Source organism: Halichoerus grypus, chromosome 3, assembly GCF_964656455.1.
Source record: "Halichoerus grypus chromosome 3, mHalGry1.hap1.1, whole genome shotgun sequence".
NCBI classification, from domain to species: domain Eukaryota; kingdom Metazoa; phylum Chordata; class Mammalia; order Carnivora; family Phocidae; genus Halichoerus; species Halichoerus grypus.
The window spans coordinates 63,317,787-63,341,025 of record NC_135714.1 but is presented as its reverse complement, the minus strand read 5'-3'; the positions used below and the strand labels follow the sequence as shown (position 1 = coordinate 63,341,025).

Below are 23,239 nucleotides of genomic sequence, written 5' to 3'. Positions count from 1 at the left end.
TTCCCTCTATTGGCTCTGGTTTACAGAAGCAATAAATGGCTCAGCTGTAGCTATTGCTTCACGATCCAATTAAAACAAGAAATTGCAGATGCTGTGGATTTTTTTTTTATGCCTAATGATACAAGCAACTGCATGGAGCACATATGTTCATTTCTATTCTCTGACAAAGACTACAGAGAACCTGAACTTGCAACAAGCATGGGATGTGGTATGTTCTTAAGTGTTATTCAAGGTCAAATGTTCTTAGAAGTAAAAACAGCAACAATTAACCAAGTGATTTCATGTATTGTAGTCTAAGATTTAATGTCCCATTTTATTTAAAGCCTGAAATCTATCAGAATATATCTAGCCCAAATCCACTTTGAATTATGCCTACATAGTCTTTCTTAAGGGAGTATTTTCCATGTGTTTATTTTAGACAGATTTCCATTTTCTTTTAATTGTATATTTTTGATATGAACTGAAGTATATATATAATATATATGAAAGCTATAAAGCAGAATAACTAAGAAAACACCTATGAACCCACCACCCAATTTAACAATGTTAACATGACAAATATCATTGACATGTCTATTTTTTTAAGTTTTACCATATTCAGTTCAAAATACTGTCTAATTGCCTTTGTGATTTCTTCTTTGACCCTCCAGGATATTTAGAAATACACTGCATAGTCTCCAAGTACTTGGGTATTTTCTATTATCTTCTGTTACTCATTTCTAATTTAATTCCATTAAGAGCACATACATTGTATGATTTAAATCCTTTTAAATTTATTGACTTGTTTTATGGCCCAGAATATGTTCTATATTGGTAACTTTGTCATGTGCACTGTAGCTTCTGCTGTTCTATAAATTCAATTAGGTAAAATTAGTTGATAGCATTGTTTAAGTGTTCTGTATACTTACTGATCTGCTGTCTGCTTGTTCTATCAGTTATTGAGAGCAAAATATTGAAATTTCTGGCTATAATTTAAGATTTGTCTATTTCAGTTCTATCAGTTTTTACTTCATGTGTTTTGAAGCTCTCTTACTAAGTCAAAAATCTTTCAAATTGTTCTGTCCTGTTGAATCTTTTATCATTATGGAATGACCATCTTTATCATTGACAGCAAATTTTGACATCTGGTAGATCATGTCCCTACATATTTTTCTTTTTCTTCAGTGGTATCTTGGTTATTATAAGCCCTTTGCTCTTTGATATACATTTTTTTCATATACATTTAAAAATCATCTTGTAAAGTTTCCCAAAGTCCCTAGTGAGGTTTCGTTAGAATTTCTTTGAAATTTTACATCAATTTGTGAAGCCAGGGACAAGAACCTGATAAAGGATATCTGCTCAGAACATATAGTAAGCTCTATATTCAACAGCTAAACATTAAAAACTTCACCCCTGAAGTCAGAAAGTGGTTAAAGATAATGCTTATTACTACTTCTACTCAATATTGTACTGAAGGACCTAGCCAGCTCAATAAGACATAAAAAGGCAATATCAAATATAAGAGTAGAAAAGGGGAAAAAGTTGTCATTATTAATTAAATGATGCATTTTCCCACATAGAAAATCCAAAAAGAAAAAAAAAAGAAAGAAAAACAAAAACCTACAAATAAATTACTAAAAATAATAAGATAATTTAGTGAGTTCACCAAATGTAAGATTAATATACAAAAGTTTTCAGAAATATTTAGTAAACTTAAAACTTACAATACCAATAAAAAGTAAAAAATCTTGGGGCGCCTGGGTGGCTCAGTCGTTAAGCGTCTGCCTTCGGCTCAGGTCATGATCCCAGGGTCCTGGGATCCAGCCCCGCATCAGGATCCCTGCTCCGTGGGAAGCCTGCTTCTCCCTCTCCCACTCCCCCTGCTTGTGTTCCCTCTCTCACTGTCTCTATCTCTCTATGTCAAATAAATAAAATCTTTAAAAAAAAAAAAAAAAGTAAAAAATCTAGGAATAAGTCTAATAAACAATGAATAAAACTTCAATGAAGAAATTATAGAAATTGGGGCGCCTGGGTGGCTCAGGTCATGATCCTGGAATCCCGGGATCGAGTTCCGCATCAGGCTCCCTGCTCAGCGGGAGGCCTGCTTCTCCCTCTCCCACTCCCCCTGCTTGTGTTTCTTCTCTCACTGTTTAAAAAAAAAAAGAAATTATAAAAATTAATTGAAATACAAATTCTAGTTATGGTGAGGATGTATACAAGAGAAACTCTTTTATCTTAATGATGGCTATGAATGGTACAACCATTTGAAAAAATTCAGCCAAACAGTACTGAGTTGGAAAACATAAAAAGAATTCCTGAAATTGCAAAAAAAAAAATAAACAAAAGACATATCCAAAAATATTTATTTATAGAAATGTTAATGTGGTAAGCAGAATTCTAAAATGGCCCCTAAGATTTCTACCCTCTAGTATATATACCCTGTAAAATGCCCTCACCTTGAGTGTGAGCAGGACTTGTAAACCTGATGAGATATCGCCTCCATGATTATTTTAGATTCTGTGGCAGAAAAGATTTTGTGGAAGTAATTAAGATCTGTGATTAGTTGACTTTGAGTTAATCAAAAGAAATACCACTCTTGGTGAGCCTGACCTAATCAGGGGACCATGAAAAGAAGAAGACATTCAAAGCTAAACATATTTCTTTTGCTGGCTTTGAATAAGCAAACTGCCATGTTGCTGAATAGTTCATATTCCAGGGAAAGGTCAGTGGCCCCTGAAACTGAGAAAGTCTGCAGTTGGCAGGCAGGAAGAAAGTAGAGACCTCAGTCTAACACTACAAAAAACTAAATTCCACCAACGGCTTGGAAGAGGGCCCTGAGCCTCTGAAGAGACTCTGACCAACATCTTTATTTTGGCCTTATGAGATCCTCAGTAAAGAAAGCCATGCTGTGCCCAGACTCCTGACCCACAAAACTATAAAATAACTAATTTGTGATGTTTTAAGCCTCTAAGTTTGTGGTAAGTTGTTATGCAGCAATAGAAAAACAACAATTTGTAATGGCAAAACAAAAAACAGAAAACAAAAAACAAAAACAAAATGAAGCCAAGAATAACCCACCTGTCTATGAGTGGCAAATGAATTAATGAATTATTTCATTATAGTCATAAAATGGGCTAAACCCTGACAAAATTCTTAAATAAACTATACCAACATGAATGGATCTCAAAAACCTATTGAGCAAAACCATGCAAATCATAAAAGTATACACACTATGACTCAATTTATATAATTATTAAAACAGGAAAAATTAAATGATACAGCATTTAGAGACACGTATCAATGAGAAATAGTTAATATACAATGTCAAGACTGAGATTACCTTTGGTGGAGGAAGATATTTGAGAGGGTTATAAAAGTGGCTTCAGAGATATTGTCACTAGCCTCCTTCTGAGGCTCAGTGGTGAGTGTGTAGGGGTTTATTATTTTTAAAATTCTGCATATATGTTATACATGGTCTTTGATATATGGAAGATTTACCATTAAGAGTATATAATCCTGTTACCAAAAAAAGTCCCCAAACTCTAGAAAGTTAATTTCTTGTCTTCCTAGATTAGAAATCGAGTAATAAGTTCATCAAGTGGAAAAAAATTATGTATGGCTCTCCAAGTGCATTGAAATACAGTAACAGTAGTAGCAGCCCCGGTAGTAGTCATCCCTTCACCTTAATTATTGATGGCAGTTGAGGCAGATTAGCAAAGTGAGCCAGGAGACTGGTGACCCAGGTGTCATCTTTCTTCTTCTGTGTTGTATGCTTTGCATGTTCAATCTGTGCTGTGTTGGGAAAGTGAAGCCAAGAGAAAACCCAAGCACTAATAACGGGGAGAGAGAAAAAGAGAAAGAGAAAGGCACAGAGGCTGAAAACAGGGAGAGAAAAATTTTAAAATATGCTTCACATTTTTTGGATTAATTAGAGTGTGAATCATAAACCAGTGTTTAAGTGGCAACATGACTGTGGATGAATTATTTATTCAGTTGAAACACACAACCTATGTTCACAATATTGAACTGTTCTGCTTATACATCTTGAATGGTGAATGAGGGGAATTATCTTAGGAAGGGCCCTGAGAAATTCCATGACACTTGAGCTCGTGAATCTTCCTGATGAAATCTTAAAAGGCCAGCCAGTTCTCTGCTTTTATTTTTTATTTTTTTAAAGATTTTATTTATTTATTTGAGAGAGAGAGAGAGTGAGCGAGAGAGAGAGAGAGAGTGAGGGAGAGAGCAGGAGTGGGGGGAGGGATAGAGGGAGAAGGAGAAGCAGACTCCCTGCTGAGCAGGGAGACTGATAGGGGGCTCGATCCCAGAACTCCAGGATCATGACCTAAGCCGAAGGCAGACACTTAACGCCACCCAGGCGCCCCTAGTTCTCTGTTTTTACACTAAGTTTCCAAATCGAATTCTACTTCCTTAATAGTAGTTTTGAATCTGATGACCACTGTGGGTAAGTACGTTATCTAACCTAGATGTGTGTCAGGAACACCTTGCAATAAGACTTTGTTTAGATGTACCGAATGTTTCTTGAACTCTCATCACTTATAACAAAGTGATGCTAATTCAGATTTCACAAAGCTTAATTCTCACAACCAGCTAGCAAGGATCACTGTGTATCTCTAAATTACTGGGCACTTTTAACACATTCTAATTTGCAAACTAATTCTAGCCTGGAATAGGAATGGGAATAAACAGGGTGGTACTGTACATACATGTTATTGCTGTGGCTTAAAAAAGAGCGAATGATTGATTTACTATAAAAAATAATCACTAACAATGAGGAAAAGAGAATCCACCAATTTTCCCCTTTTAGCATAAAAAAGTTTTAATAATCATTTGCTGTTAGGTTAGAGGAAATGATTTTCATTTAGTGAATTCCAACTTAATATTTAAGTATTATGACACCTCATCATCCCTGTCCTCTTTGACTCCCAGGAGCTCACTCCAACAATAAAATTCATCTGTGCTAGACTAACAGTCACAGAGTTTTAGAACCAGAGAAGATTCAAGATATGTCGTTCAACTGAACAATAACACTATATTTGACATGGTAGTTAAACAAAATTTCTTCTTGAAAGAAACACTAGAAAAATAAAACTGAATTTTTCCCATATACCATCACTGAGAAGGTTTATTAGCTCCCTGAGTTTGAGAAAGAATTCACTTTAAACAGCTGGATTTTGGCATACGTTCCCAGAATAATAATAATTAAGTCAACTATTTTCAAGGGGGACAGGACCTTGCAGCATGGAGATTATAAAGGAACAACATTTATAAATGTTGGCAACCAGGTGTACACCAGGAAACCAAAAGCAATTTATGTAGGAGGTCAGCATCCTAAATTCTCTCTAAAATCTATGACTAATTTCTCAAGTGGTTTCATTTCTCATACTTAATCACTCTACTTCCTACTTCAAAATAGAGATGAGAGCATTTGGTTGCATCCAATGCTCCAAAGGGATCATGGAATAAAAGGCTGGTTGTATAATTAGCAATGGAAAAACTTACAAGATTTAATGAAAAAATGTGAGATAAATCCGTTTTCTCTTCTTGTATCCTTTCAAAAGGATACTATTTCAAAAGACTATTATTCTCTTGCCTTTTTGTCATTCCAGGACTACTTTTATTTTTTTAAAGATTTTATTTATTTATTTGAGAGAGAGAATGAGTGGGGGAGGGGGCTGGAGGAGAGTGACAAGCAGACTCCCCACTGAGCAGGGAGCCCAACTCAGGGAAGGATCCCAGGATCCCAAGATCATGACCTGAGGCAAAGTCAGACGCTTAACTGACTAAGCCACCTAAGCACCCCAGGACTACTTTTCTTAATCTAATTATTTTGGAACCCATTCATAATTTCTGCTATTCTGCACCTGCTGTATTGCCTTTGCCCCCAGTTTTTCTTATCAACTATACCTACCAGTCAGCCCCTTCAGGGTTTCAAGTTAACTTCGTCCATAGAAAAAATACATTTGATAATAATAATAATCTTTGCATGAAGCTCTAATACACATTATCCCACTTCATTCTCAAAACAAAGTAGCAGGGTTGATATATAGATTTCCATCCTGTAGAGGAGAAAAGAGAAAGCTCAGAAAAGTGAAGTGGCCTGCCCAACATCACAGCTAAATAAATGACTGAACAGGAATAGAAGTGAAGTTTCTTCTCACAATGCCCAGCATGATTTCCTAAAGCCACCTCTTCTCTTCAGATGCATCAGCTTGTCCCTGCTCATCACTCCTTCTCTCTTCTCACTCTTCACTCTCTCATCTATTTCCATGCAATAATGTTTATGAGCTTGCATCCAAACTGCTGTGGACACAATACTAATTACAAGGGACTTCTGGCAATCTCCAAAGGCCTTGCGGTGCCTGAATTCTCACTGGCACCAAGTACCAACTAAGACACTTACGCGGAAAGAGTATGGAGCTGATGAAACAGGTTTCTGGTGCCTTTGCTAGTAGTGAGTCTGTAAATTTAAAGAGGTTCTCCCTTCCTTTCTGAAAACAGTGAATCCACGACTGTCTCTAAATATTTTGCCTTATTATCATTCCTTAGTGGCTGGAGTATTTACGTTCTATATGTCAGTCTGGGAAAATCATATACAATTTAAGTTTACATTAAAAATATAGTCGGGGCGCCTGGGTGGCTCAGTCGTTAAGCGTCTGCCTTTGGCTCAGGTCATGATCCCAGGGTTCTGGGATCGAGCCCCGCATCGGGCTCCCTCCTCTGCAGGAAGCCTGCTTCTCCCTCTCCCACTACCCCTGCTTGTGTTCCCTCTCTCGCTGTGTCTCCCTCTGTCAAATAAATAAATAAAATCTTTAAAAATATATATATATATATAGTCAATTACTATCATTCCTCTCAGTCAGGGAACAGCCAGGCAATTACTATCGGTAAGTTAATTTGAGGAAATTTAATACATAAGTAATAAGTGATGGAATTGCTGAGAAGCCAGTAGGGGATGGTGAAGCAATTGCAAGAAGGTACTACTACTTCTGGCACTTGAAGGACAAAGGGGAAAAATCTTATTATCAGAGACTGGACACCATGACTGGTGGGGAACACTAGAACTCAGCAAAGGCTGTCTAGTGAGGAAAATAAAAAACCACAGAGGACATCAGCCATTGCAGGAAGATGCCACCCAACGATAAGCTAGTAGAGGAGAAATATCCTGGCTTCTCTCATCCTTCTTCTCTCCCGTCTCCACTTCAACACCAGGCCTTGCATATACCAAATTTATCTAAAAGCCACTTGGCAAGTTAAGTCTGAAAAACATTTTGTGGGTGAAGGGTCAAAAATGAATATTAGTAAACAGACAATGACCAACCCACTTCCCAAGGCATAAGAGAGAAATTCAAAGCTGCAAACTGATTGCTAAATTATGTTCAATTTACTTTTCTTTTATATAATAAAAATCATCTGCAAATCTCTGAGTAGCCTAGACATTGTAGCACTTGGTACATAATGCAGTTGGTTAGTGAAAATCAGGCAAAATGTAGAAAGTGATGTAGCATAAGTACCATTATATTTTCTCATTATACACTTTAAGCAACAATAATGGATATCATTACACAAAAATATGTACTATAATCATACAATTTATTTGGATTGTATAAAGAAAGGATTTACTTAGCCTGTCAATATATTTATACCTCCAATTACATATTCATTATATAAGCATTCACTCAAGACCTACTATGTGGTACACAATTTGCTAGTCCCTAGAAAAGCAAATCTTTTTATCAGACTGGGTCATGTCCTCAAAAAATATAGGGTAGGAATTAAGAATAAAGTAAATAATATACATACTACATAGATAGATACATAGAGAGGAGCACACAAATAAGGAAATAATTCGTTTTCCCAGGGGAAAAGGAGTCAAAGAAGACTGCACAGAAGAGAGGATCTTTGAACCGAATCTGAAAATATAGGAAAAATCAAAGCAAATGCTATGTCTCTCTGAAGCTTTCCCAAACACAAAATAATCTTACAATGATTGCTTATATACCACCCTCTGTATCAGTTATAATGCTGAATCATCTGTTTACTTCAAGAAAATGCATGAAAATAACCCCTCACATTTCTATCCACTTGGAAATGCAAGAAACCTAGCAGAGATATTCACAATTTTAAAGGTCTTTAAGCAGTACATGCTACAGCATTAACTCCTTTTTCTGTCATTCCAAACCCTGTCCCCTTGCTATCCTGCTTCCTACATACTACCGAATATTTTACAGCAGTGGATCTTTGTTGTAACTTGTTTTCTTTCCCAGTACAACCCGAGTCATACAGATCTGCAATTCACATTGACCCAAATTCCTTGAGGCTTTAATGAAAGATTTTTTTTGTTCTCCACATTTGGAAAGGGATTCAGATAACATTTTGTATACTGGAAACTCTACACAAGACATTGATGAACTTGTTAGCCACTCTCTTACTGGAGGATGTGATACCTAAATCTTACTGCTTGTGTAGACCTTCTGTGTTACAAAGACTCTAAAACTATATGGTGATGCCTATCTCAGATTGATTACTTGGGACACTACATACCTATACTGCCAGGAGTGAGGTCATCTTCTGGGATAAAAACCAGTATCAAATTTCACAAATGTTTACCCTCTTGGTACAGCTAGCTGTTGCATACATAGCATATTTCATAGCATAGCTTCTAATCCAAAGTTTTTATTGCATCCAATTTAAACTAACCTTCCAGATCCATGACCTTCGTCACAAGAAGCCAAAGAGGCTTTGTTCTCCTTTAAACCACCAACAACAAAAACCTTGTAGAGAATCTCAGCCTGAAATCTTCTTGGTAATCATAAGCCCATATGTTTTTGTGCTACGAGGAAAAAGAGACCAGTTTAAGTGTGAACACAGATTCATGAAGACAAAGAATGGCCCATTGCTTAATGCGAGTCAGTTCTGCCCTGACTCGGTTCTTGTCTGCAGCTGCTATTCTGATTGAGGCTTCCTCTACTTTGGTCTAAAGCACCTCTCTGACTCGGGCTATTCCCCACATAGTCACAGAATTCCTAAAGACACAATCACATTCTAATGCCAGTCTAAAAAAAATATTTTATTTTTCTTTGCCAACAGAGAAAGCTGGGCTTATATTGAACCCAGCCTCTTTGCTTCTGCTTCAATGCAAGGGGAGTTTCATGACTGTCTTATGGCCACTGCCCATTGCCCACGAACTCAATGCTAACTTCAAAAACTTTTTTTTCAAAATTGTTAATCTCATATCTTATGTAGATATACACTGTCACTAGCCAGAAAAAAGGTGGGTTTGGAATATGTAGTAACATGAGAAAGTAGAACATTTTTCTTTGCTATTGATTCTTGCTCACCCATATGACTGAATCTATAATCTTTGGTGGTGTTTATGATCGTGGACAGTGGAAGAAACAATGGGAGTTTATCACGTCAGTAAGTATAAAAAATACTTATTTGTTCATTCACTGATGATCTATTATATGTCACACAATTCCTTTATAATATAGCTGTTATAAGCTGTGTTGCTCTCCAAACAACTCAGGCATGGAAATGCTTTGTTCAAACCGCAACCAAAGTAACAGCTATTTCCCCTTTCTGTGTCCAACTAGTTGCCTCTGAAGACTCTTTTTGTTATTGCCTTACTCTAAGATTAGGCCTCAGATTCAGGATTAAACAGAATCAATCAAACACACAAGACCTACTCATTAATAAGGTGCCTCTTCTTCCCAAAGGTATGAGTTCAAGGGTCTTCTTCATTTTGCTTTCCTGGCCCATGGAATGAGCAGAATAAACAAAAGAGATGACAGTACCAATGATAGATAAATAATTTATGTGTGAGTTTAATTCTGTGTGAGTTGGTCGATTTTGTCACACTTAACCCACTTGTCAAGCTTATATTTTAGGAAGTCCGTAAAGACACAATGTTCCTATAGAAGAACACAATGTACTCACATTTTGGTAGTTCATGCCCTTTTCAGAAGAACCTATTATAAAACAATCAACCAACTGAGTCTTCTGGATTGTTTTTAGAGCTATATCATCTCAAGGCACATATCCCTGTCCACAGAATGAGGTATAACATAAAACAGAAATTTCTGGATGGGAATAATACTGGGAAATAATGTATAGAGTTGATCAAAACATCAAGAAACTAAAATCTTATCTTAAATCTTAAAAACTTTTTAGTAAAAACAGAGCTAACTGCTAAATTACAACCAAAATAGTTGCTACTCAAGCTATGTTTCACAAATCACATGGCTCTAGGAAAGACCTGTATACCTTCATTGGAAGAAATGCCACATACATATTGCAGATGAGTTAGATATAAGTAGGACCTGGCTAATGATATAAGAAAAGAGACCAAATTACAATGGAATAAACTTTGGTGTTTGAGTCCCCAAGTAATGATATGCTAGAAAATTGGAAAGGGAAGTTGTACAAAATATATAGATAATTCTAGGGCTTATAGCCAGCTTATGTATAAGTGGTGCTAATAAAATGTGACTTCTTTACACTATCAAAGAAATACCCCAAATCTTGCTTTATCAGGATGGCATAAAAATTTCTTAATGTATCTAGAAATGCAATTTAGGATTTATTGAAACCAGTAACCAAAAGGTTAAGGGACTAATCTCAGTTGCAGACTGCTAAACCAGATGCAACTTTTACTCAGACCTTTTCATTTGCCTTTAAATTTTCCAGATTCTCCTCCTCCTGCTCCTCCAGAGAGCCAGATTTGAGGCTTGCTCTCCTATCTCCTTATTTGTCTGCCTCTCAAATAAACCCTTTCCCTGGTACATAGCTCAATGTCGCAATGATGTCTTTGCTGTGCATCTAGCAGATGAACTTGGGTTCAGTTACATTATGACAAGGGCAACAATGCAATCCAGTGGAGGAAGTATGATTTTTTTTCCCAAAAATTGTGTTAGATGAACAGAATATCCATACAGCAAAAAACAGCTGAATCTCTACCTTACAAATTACACAAAAATAAATTCCAATGGACTGCATATCTAAATATAAAATGTAAAAACAGTAAGGCTTTCAGAAGAAAACATAGAAGAACATCTCTGTGGCCTTAGAATAGGCAAAGATTTCTTAAACAGGACACAAAAAGCACTAACCATAAAATCTAAAAACTGGACAAAATGGACTATATTAAAATTCCCACTTGGTATCAAAAATCACAATTAAGAGAGTGAAAAATCAACAATTAGAGTAGGATGCTATTCACCATAATGTATCTGACAAAGGATTCTTATCCAGAATATATATTTTTAAAAACTATTAAACATAATAGCAAGTGTTGGTGAAGATATGGGGATGCAAACTGGGGCAGCCACTGTGGAAAACAGCATGGAGGTTCCTCAAAAAATTAAAAATAGAACTACCAGTAATTGATCTACTGGGTATTTACCCCAAAAATATAAAAACATTAATTCAAAGGTATACATGCACCCCTATGTTTGTTTTTGTTTTTAAAGAGTTATTTATTTGAGGGCGCCTGGGTGGCTCAGTTGGTTAAGCGACTGCCTTCGGCTCAGGTCATGATCCTGGAGTCCCGGGATCGAGTCCCACATCGGGCTCCCTGCTCGGCAGGGAGTCTGCTTCTCCCTCTGACCCTCCCCCCTCTCATGTGCTCGCTCTCTCTCATTCTCTCTCTCTCAAATAAATAAAAATCTTTAATAAAAAAAAAAAAGAGTTATTTATTTGAGAGAGAGAGCATGAGTGGGAGGGGCAGAAGGAGAGAGAATCTCGAGCAGACTCTGTACTGAGCACAGAGCCTGATGCAGTGTTCGATTTCAGGACCGTGAGATCACCCTGAGCCAAAACCAAGAGTTGGCTGCTTAACCGACTGCATCACCCAGGCACCCCGCATCCCTTTGTTTATAGCGGCATTATTTATAATAGCCAAATTATGGTAGCAGCCCAAGTATCCATTGACAGATTGGATAAAGAAGATGTGGTATATATACACAATGGGATATTATTCAGACATAAAAAAAGAATGAAATCTCGCAACAACATGGATGGAGATAGAGAGTGTAATACTAAGTGAAATAAGTCAGTCAGAGAAAGATAAACATCATATGATTTTCATTCATATGTGGCATTTAAGAAACAAAACAAATGAGCAAAAAAAAAAAAAAAATAGATGCAAACCAAGAAACAGACTCAACTATAGAGAACAAACTGATGGTTAGCAGAGAGGAGGTCAGTGGGGGGATGGGTTAAATAGGTGTTGAGGATTAAGAGAGCACTTGTGATGAGCACAGGGTGTTGTATGGAATAGTTAAATCACTATATTGTACACCTGAGATTAATATAATACTGTATGTTAACTAACTGGAATTTAACATAAAAAAACTATTAAACATTAATGAGATAAAGACATACACCTAATAGAAACATGAACAAAAGACTTAACCATTTCACAAAAAAGAACAGAGAATGGCTAAGAAGGATGTAAAAAAAGTGTTCAACTTCTTTAGTCATTAGGGAAATGCCAAATAAAACCACTACCTACACACAAGAACGGATAAAATGAAAAAGAGGGGAAATACCAAATGCTGATGAGAATGTGGAACTAAAACCATGCCCCACTGGGTTGACAAGGTTGAAACCAGCAGAAAGTTTAAAGCTTGTTTTTCAGAGAACCGTTTCTCCCTAATCAGGTATTGTGTCTTTTCAGACTCCACTAACAAATCCACTAGCTGTCTCAGGAAGCCTGGACTCAAGGTCAACTGGGTCCAGCCTAGGAACAAGCAAGGCCCTGCATTTCTTACCTGAAATAACAAGCCCAAGAATCATCTAGTTTACAGCTGCTCTTAGAGCATGCCCATAGCCCCTTCTCCTTGTCTTAAGATAACCTCATGATCTCAGGAGCTGAATTTAGCCTCCTTCTGATGTTGTCTCCAGGCCCAAAGTGAATATGAGATATGTTACATATATGTTTGTTCAATGCACATGTTCCATCTTTCCTCCTGTTTCCTTGCCCTTTTCATCAATATGCATAAATCTTAATCCCTATGATTATAAAAAACTTGTTCTTTCCTCCCTGGGGAGGCAAATTTGAGGATTGTCCTCCCATCTCCTTATTCAGCAGCTTCTCCAATAAACTTCCCTTGCTGCATACCTGATGTCTCAGCGATTGGCTTTGTTGCACATGGGTCAGACAGATTTGGGTTCGGTCACAGAGCAACCACTTTGGAAAACTGCTTGAAAGTGTTTATAAAAGTTGAACATCATAATATCTTCTGATATTATATAATTCTAATCCTGGGTAAATATGCATGTTTCTACAAAAGGCATGTTCTAAAACATTTAGCTACACTACTCACTGTATTCCCAAACTGGAAATAATACAAACCACCACAGTAGAATGGATGAATAAATTGTGACATATTCAGGCAACAGAATATCAAACAGGAAAGAAAATGAGGAACTCCCAACTACACACAAGGTAGCTGAAACGAATAAAGTGGGAAAAACCTCAACAGAGAAAGAGTGTATGCACCATGATTCCATTTATACAGAGACTGTTAGAAATCTGGGTGATGGTTACTGGAGTAACCAGAGAAATCTAGGTGATGGGTACTCGAAGGGGATCTGAGTGGGTATTCCTGGGGTGTGTGCAATATTCTGATTCTTGGTCTACATTCTGGTTATATGGGTTTATTCAGTTCGCCAAAGTTTACCCAGATGTATCCAAATTAAGAAGTTATAATTGAAACAAAAGAACAGTGACAACAACAGACGAAACAGTACCTTTAAAACCAAGGAGATCATAACGAACTCCATGTCCCCACCCCCTAAACCTTGCGCGCGCACCCACACAATAACATGAAAACCTCATTGGCTGGGAGTAGGCGGCGCACTTCCGAAAGCCGCATCTTAGCACCGCCCCTTCCGCCTCCTGGTCGTCCCACCTTCCCGCGTCTAGAGCGTCTGGCCTCACGACTTCGGCCCCTTGGACCAAGTTCTCCAGGCAAGAAGTGACTCTTGTGCTTGGTGGCAGCCTCTTTCCCGGTCATCACCATCCGACCCCCATTTGCTACCCACCGCCATTATGAACATCCGCAATGCTCGGCCGGATGACCTGATTAACATGCAGCACTGCAACCTTCTCTGCCTTCCTGAGAACTACCAGATGAAATACTATTTCTACCACGGCCTTTCCTGGCCGCAGCTTTCTTACATTGCTGAGGACGAGGACGGGAAGATCGTGGGCTACGTCCTGGCCAAAATGGAGGAGGACCCAGATGACGTCCCCCATGGACATATCACCTCACTGGCGGTGAAGCGTTCACACCGGCGCCTCGGCCTGGCCCAGAAGCTGATGGACCAGGCCTCCCGGGCCATGATAGAGAACTTTAACGCCAAGTACATGTCCCTGCACGTCAGGAAGAGTAACCGAGCAGCTTTGCACCTCTATTCTGACACCCTCAACTTTCAGGTTAGTGAGGTGGAACCCAAATACTATGCAGATGGGGAAGATGCATATGCTATGAAGCGGGATCTCTCACAGATGGCAGATGAGCTGAGAAGGCAGCTGGAGCTGAAGAAGGGCGGGTATGTGGTGCTGGGCTCCAGGGAAAACCAGGAAACCCAGGGAAGCACACTTCCTAGTTCCAAAGTGGATGGTCAGGAGGAGAAGAACCCCGCCGCTGATGATAGTGGCAGTGACAGCAAGGAACCCAGCGAGTCTGCGGAGAGCACCGATGTCCAGAACAGCTCAGAAGATTCAGATTCTACCTCCTAGAACCTGTTTAAGGTATTTTGTCCTGATCCAGTCCCTTCCTACCCTAAATCCCTGCACCATACATTGACGTGCCCAATCCCATCTTATCCCATTCTAGTCCTGCTGGACCACTGGTGACCTTGCGGAGGAGTGTTGAGTGGGTTGGAGGAAACTCATTGCTCACTAGTGGAAGTTAATAGGACTCCCACTCATATGCTAAAAGTAGATTAAATTCAGTAAAAGAAACCTGCATTTATCCAACTTTTTTAGTGTGAATTGTATTTTAGGGTATCCATATAGTTGGTGAAAGAATTTTTTTCTTTATAGAATTACAGCTAATAAATGCAAAAGAATGATAGAACTTTAAGATCACTATTTTGCAACCCCTGATGAAATCATAGATTTAGCCAACTGTTATCAGTGGCTAATAATTACTAGATGAAAATTGAAGCACTTCGTAATTATGGATCAGATTGACAACACTTGAAGTCACTGGGCAAGAGTAACATCACCAAAAGGGAGACAAATGTCACGTGCCTCCTAATGCAATACGAAGTGCACAGTAACACCTAGAAATATCCTTGCCAAAAGAAAATTGTATGTCTGTGTGTGAAATTAATCTTGAATCCAAACGAGGCTTTAGATGAGAATTTCTACAGAACAAATGACCTGATTTCTTCAACAAACAAACAAATAAATAAATGTCATTTTTAAAAAGGGAGGAAGTTTATTAAAATAAACTTTAGAGGTATATTAGCCAAATGCAACCATTGTGGACATTGTTTGGGTCCTGATTTAAACTAATCAAATACAAGACATTTTGAGACAGCCAAGAAAATTTGTGAGCACCGCCTATGGAATTGTCAGTGATTTTGCTTGGTGAGCGAAATGGTATTGTATTTTTTTACGTCCTTATCTGTTAGAGATACTTACTGAAATAATTAGAGGTGAAAGAATATGAGGTCTCAGATCTACTTTAAAATATTCCAGCAAAAGAGAGGGAAAAAGTTGGGGAGCGAGAAATGTATAAAATAAGAATGGCAACAGATGAAAATTGTTGAAGTTGGCAATGGGGGGTTTCAGGTTGGAACTTGGGGGGTTCATTATGCTATTCTTTACTCTTTTGAATGTGTGAAAATTAACATGAAAAGTCAACAAAAACAATTATTGCACTTCCTAACACACATTAATGCTAATACTAAGCAGCCACTAAAAAGTAGTTGTTGTTTTTTTTTTTTTTTTAAGATTTTATGTATTTATTTGACAGAGAGATAGAGAGACAAGTAGGCAGAGAGGCAGGCAGAGGGAGAGGGAGAAGTAGGCTCTCTGCTGAGCAGGGAGCCCAATGCGGTGCTCGATCCCAGGACCCTGGGATCATGACCAGAGTTGAAGGCAGCCGCTTAACCGACTGAGCCACCCAGGCGCCCCTAAAAAGTAGTTTTAAAAGACTGTTTAAATACAGGACTTTCTAACACCCTAAGAATTTCAAGGATCAGTGAGCTACTGTCAATTTAGAAACTTTAACTTCTAAACCTGTCACCTTACCCTTACATGTGAAAAAGGGAACTTTCTCATAACAAAGTCCAGTCATGAGTGATAGACACTGTATATAGTTAAAATAAATGCTGTTTGATTTACTCATTCTTAAAAATTTTTACTTGCCAGGCATGAGGCTTGGAGTTGGTATATAATCATGATCTGGACAGGTTGATGTTTACATTATATAATACTTAAAGATTTTATTTATTTATTTGACAGAGAGAGGTCACAAGCTGGGGAAGCAGTAGGCAGAGGGAGAGGGGGAAGCAGACTCCCCGCTGAGCAGGGAAACCGATGCGGGGCTCAAAGGACCCCAGGATCATGACCTGAGACAAAGGCAGGTGCTTAACCAACTGAGCCACCCAGGGGCCCCCATTATATAACACTTAAGAATAAATGTACTATATTTTTTACACCTTTTAATGCTGAAGCCCAAACTGTATTGCACACTAACCCTATTTTATTCAAGTATAGTTCCATAGGTTATAAAAATTTAGATAGAGTCATTTCATGGAGGTTAGAAAGAGTGTAACCTCAGAGGAGTCTTTGCATCTGGTTTTTAACAACCTGAACATTTCAAAATGACTGATTCATTTAGTCAAAGGTTAAGTTAAAGGCAACAAAACAATGTAAAAGGAAGGTAAAATTAAACAAAACTTAATGTCTTAAGAGAAGTGTTGTCAAATTTCTATCTGCCTTAAAAACCCTGAAGGGGGCTGGGGGTTTGGTTAAATATGTGATGGGGATTAAGGAGTGCACTTGCTGTGATGAGCACAGAGTGGTGTATGGAAGTGTTGGAACTGTACGCTTGAAACCCATATAATACTGTGTGTGAACTAACTGGAATTAAATATAAATTAAATTATAATTAAATTAAAATAAATTAAATAAATATAAATTAAAATAAAAACTTAAAAGCAGGAAAAAAAAAACCTTGAGAGGCTCTGTCAAGACTATTTTATTTAAATCAACAAGCCTTTAAAAAAATAACCAATCTTCAAATCCCCATATAGAAGGACTTATGTAATATTGATCTCATCTTTGTGGTTACTGGCTCCTCTTCAGTTGTTACACCATAGCTAAGAAGGATCTTAAGTAGAACCGAGCTAATTGAAGATTGCTTTAAAATAATGAATAAATTATATATATTCACATATATTTTGTTACTTATATATTTTATATTATATATATTTACATGTATGTTATATATATGTATATATACTTTGATGAATTCAAAAGCGCTTAATACCTGCTATGAGAAACAAAAATGATTGCCACCCTAATAGGGGAAGAGAAAATAATAAATAATATGAAATAAGAAAATTACTGTGTGACAGTTATAAATCTGAGTCCAAACTCAGGGATAATTGAAATGTTTCTTTATGTTACTATTATTGAACTTTATTTCTAAGTTGAAGGAGATGATTCCTGTACTTCGCATCACTATCCTTCCAGGTCGATATCTGCCGAGTCATCTTCATTGGCCACATCTGATCTTTGGTCTCACTCTTCACTTCTGGGTCCTTTCTACCCAGGGGCCTCGTAAGGTCTCTATACTCTGCCATGTTTGGGCCATTTTGGTAGCAAGGGGATTAGTCTCTGTAGGCTAACTGTTCGTAAAAAATAACCCCCAATCTCAGTAAGTTAACAAAATACCAGCTTATTTCTGACATCACAGTCCAATGTGGGTCAGCAGTGTGGTGGGGATATGCAGGGGAGAGGAAAAGCAGGGCCCTGCTCCATAAAGTCATTCAGGAATCCATCTAGAACAGTTGTTTGAACTTGTTTTGTTCCATAACCCCTCTGGCAATCTAGTGAAGCCTAAGGATCCCTTCTAATAAAATTGTTTTTATAGGGCAGACAAATCATATGGGATTTCAAAGGAAATCAGTTTTATTGAAATATAGTTATCAAGCTATTTTAAAATAAATTTGTTATGTATATGCCTCTTCATTATATGAAATTTAAAAATCAAGCAGTGGGTCTAGTAATTACTGTTACTTCAAGGACAATTTGGTTGTAAATGATATTTTGAGAGACCTTCAACAGCTGTAATATAATATGTAAATACCTATGGTTTAGGTATTTTTGTTGGTGACAAAGCCACAAGTCATGCTAGTACTCCTGTGCATTGGTGTCTATATTCATAATTGAAGGAAACGCTAAGTTTCAGTTAGAGGTTAATGAAAATACAGATTTTTTTGTTCCAAATCCAAGGTCATAATCTCCTAAATTCTATTATTAAATCTCAGGGTAAGAACCCCTGATTCAGTGACTCTGCATTTTCTAGAATCGTTATGTCCCCTGCTGGTTCATATACATTCACAACATGCAGATAAGGGAAGAGACTGCATATGGAGGTTTATGTAGGTTTTAAAAGTCAGTACCATTTTTTCCAACTAACTGCAGGGGAAGCTAGGAAATGTAGTTTAGCTGTTTGCCCAGGAGGAAAAAGAATGAGTTCTGGTAACCAGACCGCGTAGTTTCTGCAACAGTGGGAAGCATCCTAGTGGTGCTGTGGACCAGGAGAAATTCTGCTTCCCTGCCCAGCTAAGAGCTTAGGATGCTTCTGCTGCTCCCTCTTCATAACGTGGCACGGGGAACTCTGTGAGGCTACCCAGGACTATCTGCTTAGTCACATGACACATGTTTTCTGCTCTTTACAAACTTGGGTATGGGAAACTGGGATTCTGCCACCTTGCTGTCTTTATGCCTCTCATTAAAGCCTGGAAGAAATGACCCATTTATTCTGAATTCCCCCAAACTGCCTATGAAGTTTCAGTTATCATCCCTCACCTCCATCCCACTCAACAGGGTTTCACTAGTATAAATGCTTAGTTGCCTGAATGGGAACAGCCTACTTGTGAGGACAAGAAAGAGTAGGAAAAAAGCATTTTAAAGGTTAATTATCCTGCCACAATTATGGCACACCCTCCTTGGAGCTAAAGTTCAAATACCTACAGAAAAAAGTCCTGAAATAGTAACTTTCCATTTTCTTTTATCTCCTCCTTTGGGTCTGGGCAACAGAGACAGTTAAAGTTAGAAGTGATAGTGAGTAGGGCAGTTGGTGAAGGAGATTATCTTCATCTACAAAGTAATAAAAATTACTACTAAGAATATGAGAACTCACTATGCTACAGATACTATTCTAGGGACTGTCTATGAATAATCTCATTTAATCTTTCATAATAGCCCCTGAAGTAGGTACTGTTACTCCATTTTACAGATGAGGGCTGCCTGACTTACAGATAATAAATGGAGAACAGGGATGCACACTATGGTAGTGAGACTCTGTGATGGTGAGAATCAAATGAGACAATCCCTGTGAATTGCTTAGCACACTACCTCACACACAAATATTCTGTAAATTTTAGCTCTTAATATAATCTGTAGTAATAGTAACCATTCAGCTTCTTTCCTTTTCTTCTGCACAGTAATCAAATGATAGAATGTGGTGTATGAGCAGCAACAGTTTGCAATCTTGGAAGGGAGATGCATCTTAATGATTAAAATAGCTTTCACTGACAAGCTGAATGTCAAAGCATTCAGCTGAATCAATGCTAATCAACAGCAAAGTTTCTAGGGAGCCATAGCAATGAAGACAGGTCAGTTCAAAACCTGCTAGTTGAGGCAGGACTGCCATCAAACTGATGCTTATCTCCTGACAAGAAATACGTGCTTGATGATTAATAACAAAAAAGAAAAAAAAATGCAAAATCTCAAAATTTTCCATTGAGCTGGCAATATTGAGTTAGCCAGGGTTACTTCAGTGACTCTCCTTTCTGGTTTATTCTTTCTGTCGCTAAGCTGTCATCCTAACAAAAAGTTGTTAAATGTTCACATGAGCATTCACTGAAATAGACTGTTCTTAATTTTACCAGACAACTAATTATAACTGGAATGATATAATGAAATATGGAAGAAAGTTAGAGACTGACAGGTCTGGTAAATTCCTAGTATAACCTTACCCCAGATATGCCAGAAACCATAGATTTCAAATGCAAATGCACCACTCTATGAAGATAAAGAGGGGGTTGGGAAGAGATAAAATATTGTTTTGAAATACTAATCAGATAGATACCATTTGTTGAATTATTTATAATCTCTAACAATGTCACTTTTCAATCAGTGTATGCTGTACAGTTAGGGTGAATGAAATACCAACTTTGTCAGGGGTAACTGATAAAAGCAGAGGTTTTTTCTAAATTGTATACTCTATCTGTGCTGCAGTATATAAATTTGAATATGAGCATTATGGTAGAAGATACAAGGAAGAGAGGATATTAAAAATTATGTGAATGGCAGTGGTTCAAGGAGCCAGAGGAAAAAACCTTTCTGAAAACATTCTGCAATGCCGTTTCTATAGACTAACATCCTCAAAACATCATAGGTTTTCTTTTCTTTTAAAGTAAAGCATAAAATTCTGTTTTGTGTTCATAAACCCATGTTAACAATTAAAATATTTCTCAGGCCAGGGGCGCCTGGGTGGCTCAGTCAGTTAAGTGTCTGACTCTTGATCTCAGCTCAGGTCTTGATCTCAGGGTGGTGAGTTCAAGCCCTGTGTTGGGCTCCATGCCCCCCCGCAAAAAAAAATTATTTCTCAAGCTTCCATTGCCTACCCTTAAGAAATCCTGGTAATGAAAAAAAGAAAAAAAAAAATCCTGGTAATGTAAAAATTTGAACTTAATAAGCTAATTAATTAAGAGCTTTAATATTCATATTTTAAAAAGATTCACTATAAAAAGTTTCTGTACCCTTAAACAGTAAACTATCCTAGGGCATTTATTACATTGTTATTTGACTTTTAAAATTTAATGTCTTAACTATGGTGAGTGCTGTGAATTGTCTAAGACTGATGAATCACAGACCTGTACCCCTGAAACAAATAATACTTTATGTTAATTAAAAATTTAATGTCTTGGGGTGCCTGGGTGGCTCAGTCGTTGGGCGTCTGCCTTCGGCTTGGGTCATGATCCCAGGGTCCTGGGATCGAGCCCTGCATCGGGCTCCCTGCTCCGCGGAAAGCCTGCTTCTCCCTCTCTCACTCCCCCTGCTTGTGTTCCCTCTCTCGCTGTGTCTCTCTCTGTCAAATAAATAAAATAAATAAAATCTTTTTAAAAAAAATTTAATGTCTTAAAATTATCAAGCAATATTTACTGAGAATATTAAAACTATATAATATTTGGTTTTTATATAACTACTTTTCCATGCCTATCTTAATATTTGAAACAAATTGAAAAAGGTAATGATGATAGTCTTTCTCATATCTTATTACTCTTCTATTATAGCAAATACACTTAAAAAAAAAAATAAGATTTTGTATTGTATGCTTCTAACTGTCCCGCAACTTGATTTACTGTTGTTATTCTAGAAACTGACTTTTCTATCATTATGATTTTGTGAGAAAAAATGCTTTTTAACCATTCTGTGCATAATAATCAACCTTTATCTTATTTTTATGTGCACTTGATAGATGAGAAAAATGCATCTTTACGGTTGTAAGGTTCTGTTGTCTTGTTTGTAGTTACTTAGCAATGGGCAGCAATACTTGACTAGCTTTTCTTTAACTTATATATTCCATTCACATATCATTATAAACCATTCTACCTTATTAAGGATAGGGTCCATGTCTCATTTATCTGTTTCCTAAACTCCTGGCACATTATTCATTCATTGTAGGTACTCAGTAAATATTCATTGAGTGAATGAAAGAAGAAAGGAAACTCCCAAATTACCTATGCAGTAATTTTAAAAAGGAAAGGAGGGAAAATGTATATAAGGTACTACTTCCTATTACCTAATGTAATTAGAACACCTTAAAATTATGAATAAAGAGACATAATGGATATTTTGGTTTCATCTCCAGGTCTCTCAGAAAATATGACTTATAGAATTGGACACATTGTATCTAGCTTATCAAGAGCTAAAAAGGCCTTTCATTTCTTTAGAATTGAAATAAATTTCTTTTTGAATGGAGTAGGATGGGCTAGAATTTGAAGATGGCAAGCAAAAGTATCTTGGTTTCTCTAGGTTTAAAATAGGATTTTGGGGGGTGTTTCAGTATGCTCCCTCCTCCCCCTTCTCCTGGCGGAAGTGGATTTTAGGTACCAGGAAAAGTTCGTGTGTCCTCATGGCTGGAGGGGAGAGAGCCCCAGATCCACGTGTGGATCTTCGTGCTATCATCCGAATTCTCACTGGTGTCTGTGGAGATAGATCTAGTCTAAACTGGTTACCGGTACCTTGTTGATCTGCTGCTGAAGTCTGTCATTGGTTAAGCCAATATTGTATTCTTTTAGAGTTTAGAACCTGTAGCCCTCTCTTGCTCACTTGCTCTCTTCTCACTTCTCAACAGCATTGCAGTTCCTCGCATCTCAGCCACGTCTGCCCTCTGAGCCCTGGCTTAGCCTGTCTGCTCTGCAGCACCTTTTCTGGGGTCATGCCACAATGGCCCCAGTGGCTTGTCACGCTCAACAGCAACCATCTGCATATCCCACTGGGATTATAAAGGAATACCTGGATACAAGAGCCTCCTGCACAAGAGCCAAGAAAGTTTGAGACCTGCCATCACAGAACCTTCTTTGGCCTGCTTACACCATGCCACTATTTTACTCTGTAGTAGTCCTGTGTTGGGTGTGGTTGTCTTGCAAGGTTGTCTCCTCCTAGAATGCTGAACAGGAAGCAGGGCAAACTCTTGAAGCTCCTCTGCTTTCAGGTTTTGTCATTATTTATCTGGGTTTTCATTCTTGAGGGTGTAGTCAGGACCATCAAGTCAGACCTCATGCCCTCCTTCCTCCTCTTTTTCTTTTCTGGAGGAAGTATTCTATTTTCTCTTCCTTTCTCTGAGAACTCATCATTTGTCTTACCCTCCCCTTTCTTGAGGTGGTATTCTCCTCCTCTTTCCCAATTGGAGGAAGTCACGAATAAGGGCTTCTACTATGCAATCAGAACTTGGAGATTTTAAGAAAAGGACAACCA

At 37.8% G+C, this 23,239-nt stretch overlaps 1 protein-coding gene across 1 annotated transcript; it reads left to right on the top strand.

Moving 5' to 3' along the window:
• Positions 1-13,955: 13,955 nt before the first annotated feature.
• NAA11 (N-alpha-acetyltransferase 11, NatA catalytic subunit) lies at positions 13,956-22,857 on the top strand. The gene is made up of 2 exons (XM_036069398.2): positions 13,956-14,758; positions 22,617-22,857. The coding sequence occupies exon 1, from the start codon at positions 14,054-14,056 to the stop codon at positions 14,744-14,746; it is 693 nt and encodes a 230-aa protein (XP_035925291.2). The 5' UTR covers positions 13,956-14,053; the 3' UTR covers positions 14,747-14,758; positions 22,617-22,857.
• The last annotated feature ends 382 nt before the right edge of the window (positions 22,858-23,239 follow it).

Excerpts from the sequence above, each read along its gene's own strand:
- NAA11 (XM_036069398.2), top strand. The coding sequence starts at position 14,054 with ATGAACATCCGCAATGCTCGGCCGGATGACCTGATTAACATGCAGCAC.